The sequence below is a fragment of the Morus notabilis genome, unplaced genomic scaffold, assembly GCF_000414095.1.
Source record: "Morus notabilis unplaced genomic scaffold, ASM41409v2 Scaffold605, whole genome shotgun sequence".
NCBI classification, from domain to species: domain Eukaryota; kingdom Viridiplantae; phylum Streptophyta; class Magnoliopsida; order Rosales; family Moraceae; genus Morus; species Morus notabilis.
Genome location: NW_010363898.1, coordinates 147,971 through 153,379, shown reverse-complemented (window position 1 = coordinate 153,379; position 5,409 = coordinate 147,971). Strand labels below are relative to the sequence as shown.

Genomic DNA, 5,409 nt, shown 5'->3' with positions numbered 1-5,409 from the left:
GGATGATCGACTTTGATGGGTAAGAAAAGAGGAGTCCCAAGTTGGTTTTGTGTATAATGTATATATTGGGGTAGTAATAGTTGGGAGAAGTACTATGCAGCAATTTTGGATCAATATGGGATACTTTTGTATACAACTTGTATGTGGTGAAGAGTCATTAGTCAGAAACTGTGTAAGTTAAACGATCTAGTTTTTTTTTTCCCTTTTTTTTTTTTTTTTTTTTTTGCTGGAACAAAATCCAGTTTTTTAGTTTGTTTATTAACAATGTGCTATACTTGGCTTCAATTCCAAAAAGAGGCACATCTCAGCTATTCCAAAAAAGTGGCACATCTCAGCTCTCTCTCTCTCTCTCTGCTACGGAAATCCATGGGGAAAAAAAGCAAAACAAAAAAAGCTCAACCATTATTTTGGAGCTTTATATCATCAAATTGCGAATTGATGAAATAGGAAATTTCCAAGTTGATTCTTAGCTACTTGATTTAACTGTTCCAGAAGGACTCGTACAATAATTATCCTAATACTGCAAAATCTTTGAAAACAAAGATTATTCACAACCCAATATTACAAGACTCCCTCTTTTTTTTTTTTTTTTTTTTAATAAAGGACTCCTCTTGGGGATTTCATATGCCCCCTAAGCAGAACATTTTTGCTAGTGTTTTTCGCTCAAACCAAAACATACTTATCTAACCAATACAGAGTTTAAAATACAAGGAAACCATACATCATAGCTCATCAAAACAACATTAGATTGAACGCAGTTCTCTCTCTTTCTCTAATAGAAATGAGCGACTTTCCTTTACATCATAGGACAAGAATCTGGGTATCCTAAATATAAGTGTGTCGCCTAATTATCCATCTTCCCAAGAAGAGGTTCAGTGGATGTCCCTTGCAACTTTGCGGAGTTCAAAACGTCCTCAGACGATTTCTTCGGGGTATGTCCTTGCTTAGTTTGGCCACCCTAGTAGATCATAACAATAGATGACAAAAACTTGTAAGCAAGCTTCAATCATTAAAACAAATCAGCGATAATTCAAGTTAGAATCAGTCTAAAACTAAACTTCATCTTTTAAGGTTCATTCCGAGCTTATTTCATCAGTGAGCACTTACAGGTCCCTTTTGGGCTGTTAACCTCCGAATTGATGGAGCCCGTGCCATTGATGAAGCAGCTGCAGCTGCAGCCACGCGTATTCTGCAATAATGGATTTGGAGGGAAAAAATATAATATATTCTCCTGTGTCAAACAATAGCAACTTAGAACTTTTGTAGAGTTTTAACTACAGGTCACCTTTTATGGACATCGACAAATTCATCCGTTTCGTCCACAATTTCTTCCTGTATTGGTTGAACAAACAATCGGTTTTATTAACCACTGCGAGTACAAGAATTTTGATGAACAGAGAGAGATGTCAACAAGCCGTAATTACCTGCAGAAGTTCCTCAAACACATCTTCCAGGGTAATGATACCAATGACCTCGCCATCTTCAATGTCCTCCGACAAACGGGGCAAACCATTGGCCGATGCATCGTTACGTGGAAAGGAAGGTTCTCTCTTCAAACTACTAGGCTTTGAAGCTCTGTCAATGTCAACAACGACACTGTCTGCCTTCTCATCCTGCTTGGTTAGCAAAGGAGTAGTGAGTTGAGACTCCCCACTAGTAGCTTTGTTTTCGTCTTCAGCTTTCTCTCCCTCAATTGCTGGAAGAGCCTTGCTTTTCCCTTTAGTCTTTACCACAGCTGCCATGTGACTGCTGCCCTTCTGAAACTCATTCAGTATATCATACAGTGGCATATCTGCAGGAACTCTGGGAATCGAAATGAAACACAAACACTTGATACTCTGCACTAAACGTAAAATAAAGAGATAGGATTACAAAGATATAAAAGCACACCGCGGTATTCTCCGAATAGAAACGGCACTGACTGGAGTCTCTGTTTCAGGTCGTACGGTAAGAAGACTTTTTACCTAACAAAAAACAGAACTGATGGGGTTGAAAAGAAGAGAAGAAACAAAGTGATCATCGTTAATTCACTTAAAATGAATATGGCACATAAACACTTGCAAACATTCGTGCTCTAGCACCCACCAGAAGAAGCCCAATAACGTTCTTTGGGTTCCCAGAATAGACAGGAACTCGACTATGACCCCGAGCAAGAATTTTTCCCATTGCTTCCCTGAGATATTGAAAAAAGAAATGGCAGAACAAAGTTAAAAAAATATCTTTTTTTCCCTTTCCACAAACTTCTGCTAAGAATACACTAGCAACTTTGAGGAAGATGCTGAGTGATCATATGATTCTATTCCTAACGCATCCAAATACTGCAATTAAAATAAACTGAGTATCTTAAAAAAAAAAAAAAAAAGGAACACACATAAACCCCCCCACCTTGATACTACACGCACACTAGAACAATGTCAAACTTACCAGTCCAACTTTGAATTCACGTCTAGGGAAAAGGTTGACTCAATAGGTGTCATAGCCTCCTCAGCTGTCTTTTTTTTTTTTTTTTTTTTTTTTTCAGGAAAAGAAAATGTTAGATACTTAGCACGCATAACACCAAATACTTCAATTTTAATAACAGAGCAAAACGTGATCTTAAGAATGATAACTTCAGATTGAATATAAAGTTTTAACCAATTCTAGTTGAGTATCCATTTAAGATAGAAAACGTTCGTGATTCCATTATATTAAACCACAAGTACGTAGTATTGAAATAAAAACCTTGAGAAAGAAAGGGAAAAGGATAAAGTAAATTAAAGGTGAAACGGAAGAGGAAAGTACAGTAAGAGTGAAACTTTTATGTGCTTCTTCAACGTAAACAAAGTTCAAACAGCTTAAAAATATATGCATCATGCACGAATGAGCATTTGCTAGAGGAAGAGTGACTTAGAAGGGGTCGAGGAAAATTTCATATTCAGCAGTACCCCCTTTTTTTTTTTTTTTTTAATTAAATAACGGGCAGTATTTACTGAAAGCTCCACATTGACATGCTAATACAGGGAGATAAATATCTAGAAGAAAAAAGATTCTTTTACTAAAAGCTTACTTTTTCAGTTAAATCCAGGGCTCCACTAATAATGGTCGTCTCGTCATGTGTAAGTTCACCTCCCTTGCCGGCCTATACATGACAAGAAAAAGGATGGTCGGAAATAAAACCAAGAAAATTTGATTTTATATATATTCATACATATATAAATATACACACACACACACACACACACATATAGTGGTTTAAGCATATAAATCCCGAATAGCTTTACTTACCTCCTGGCCGTGTATGGAGACAAGAACTTTCAACTGAGCTCGCCTGAACAAAGCTTCATTATGTCCCAGTACCCAATCCAGAATCTGCAATTTATAAATCTCAATATCAATTACTAGCTAGTAAATCGATGTCATTAGCAATATCCTATCATTCCTGCAACCAGGTTCAGAACTTTTGCTTCACCTGTCATTTGCTCCCATTTTGTCTCTACGTCTCTTTTTTTGCGTTTTATGACCAAACCATATAATTCAGAGAGTACAATTATACGAGTCTATAGAACTCATCAAATACATTCTTTCACTACATAACAAAAAGAAAAAAACAATTATACGAGTCTATAGAACTAATCAAATACATTCTTTCACTACATAACAAAAAGAAAAATCAAGCATTACTCAGCAGTTATATAATCAATAAATATGAAAAATTTCCAGCGCGTAAAATAATTTTTGGAAGTATATAACTTTCCACCCTAGATTGTAAAACCAAACTATAGAATTCAGAATTCAGACAATACAATTTTACAGGGGTAAAAGAATATCAAAATTCATTCTCTGAGTACATAACAAAGAGAAAAAAGCAAGCATGGTTAAGCAAATATAATCAACCAAATTTAAAAATCTATAGCACACAAACTAAAATTATAAGCATAAATTTCCATCCAAAATTATACCTTTCCAATTGGATAAGCAATTGGGTAGCAAATTATCATCAAAACCCGCACAAGACAAACAAAGTTGGCACCAACAGCAAGTCCATATCTTGTGCATATAGATTGCGGAATAACCTAAGCAAATAAACGACATTTCCCATCAGAATATTCTGATTTGAAGTTCAAATAAAGCTATAAGTGTTAAATCATGAAAATTAGGGATCAACATAAATACCTCTCCAAAAAACAGAACAAAAGTGACAGAGAGAATAATAGCCACGTACTGATTGAACAATTTGTCCAAGTATATAGGAAGAGCCTGCAGATTGCGATTTCGCATAATCAAAAAGTGGATCATTGTCAGTTAATAACGCATTAAACCTCAATCCGTAAACAATAATCAACGATTAATTACGATTCCTAATACAAATTGGAATCCAAATGAAACTGGTCAAAATACTCACTTCCATGGCGGCAGCATTGCACAGAAGCAACGTCACCAGAAGCTGATGCTGCTTCTGAACCACCGGAAGAATCGCGGCTAAGAAAATGCAAAATCAAACTATTCAATCAAAATCTTGATCGGAAATTATTCATTATCGGAAGAACAGAGAAGCGTGAAAAAACCTGCTTGTTTCTTCTCCGATGGAGTTCCGCTGCGCTGGAGAATCTCGAGCTCGACGAGGCCGAGGGACATGAGGCCCAGGGTTAGGCCGGACATGATTCCGGCGAAGAGGACCAAAAAGCAAGAAATTCCGGCGTAGACGAACCACCATATCGATCCGAATGGTATGGCCTCCGATTGCAGGACCGGGTTCCGAGTTAGAAACCAAGTCGCCATCACTGCATTTATCACATGCATTTCTGCGATTTGTCGAATTCAATCTTCTTCTTCTTCTTCTTCAATGGCTATGGATCTCTGTTCCGTCTCTCTCTATATATGTCTGTGTCCACTGAAACGTATTTCGGGGAAAGGGAGAAAAACAAAAACAAAACAAATAACAAACTCGTTTCTTATGTTTGGGAAATTTATGCAATAAGTCCCAAACTCTTGTCAATTTACACTTGATTAATCGATTCTAGAATTTAGATGTAAAACAACGATGGGATTTGGCAAAAAATGGACTTTATTGAGCTTTTTTTTGGATTTTTGTGTGTGTAAAATTTGGGAATGACTGTTTATTTATGGTAAATTATTGATACTCTTATTTATTATTAATTTATTTAATGGTGTATTATTGATTGATTTATAATATGTTAAAATGTATACTTAAATCATAATTTTTGATTTGATGTTTGAAATTTAAATTTTTTTATAAAAAAAACAATGTAGTAGAATCAATGATTTGAGTTTGAGTACATAAAATAAACATGTGTTTAGTAGTTGATCATCCATTTATGTGATTACTCAATTTTAATTAATAAATTTATTGATTGATCAATAATAACTATTAAGAAATTAATGGTTTATCAGTTTATCGGTGATAAATCA

General features: G+C 35.4%; 1 protein-coding gene across 1 annotated transcript; it reads right to left on the bottom strand.

Moving 5' to 3' along the window:
• Positions 1-267: 267 nt before the first annotated feature.
• On the bottom strand, positions 268-5,001 carry LOC21393343 (DUF21 domain-containing protein At4g14240). Its single transcript, XM_024170132.1, has 13 exons — positions 4,545-5,001; positions 4,382-4,458; positions 4,153-4,236; positions 3,939-4,052; positions 3,265-3,348; positions 3,047-3,118; positions 2,425-2,492; positions 2,086-2,173; positions 1,891-1,964; positions 1,425-1,803; positions 1,286-1,332; positions 1,108-1,189; positions 268-958 (listed from the first exon to the last, which is right to left on the bottom strand). Exons 1-13 carry the CDS (start codon positions 4,777-4,779, stop codon positions 845-847), a joined length of 1,518 nt encoding a protein of 505 aa, XP_024025900.1. The 5' UTR covers positions 4,780-5,001; the 3' UTR covers positions 268-844.
• Positions 5,002-5,409: the final 408 nt, after the last annotated feature.

Coding starts and splice junctions, on each gene's coding strand:
- LOC21393343 (XM_024170132.1), bottom strand. CDS start 4,779: ATGCATGTGATAAATGCAGTGATGGCGACTTGGTTTCTAACTCGGAAC. Junction 4,459..4,544: donor ATCGGAGAAGAAACAAGCAG/GTTTTTTCACGC, acceptor GCATTTTCTTAG/CCGCGATTCTTCCGGTGGTT. Junction 3,119..3,264: donor TCTCCATACACGGCCAGGAG/GTAAGTAAAGCT, acceptor TGTCATGTATAG/GCCGGCAAGGGAGGTGAACT.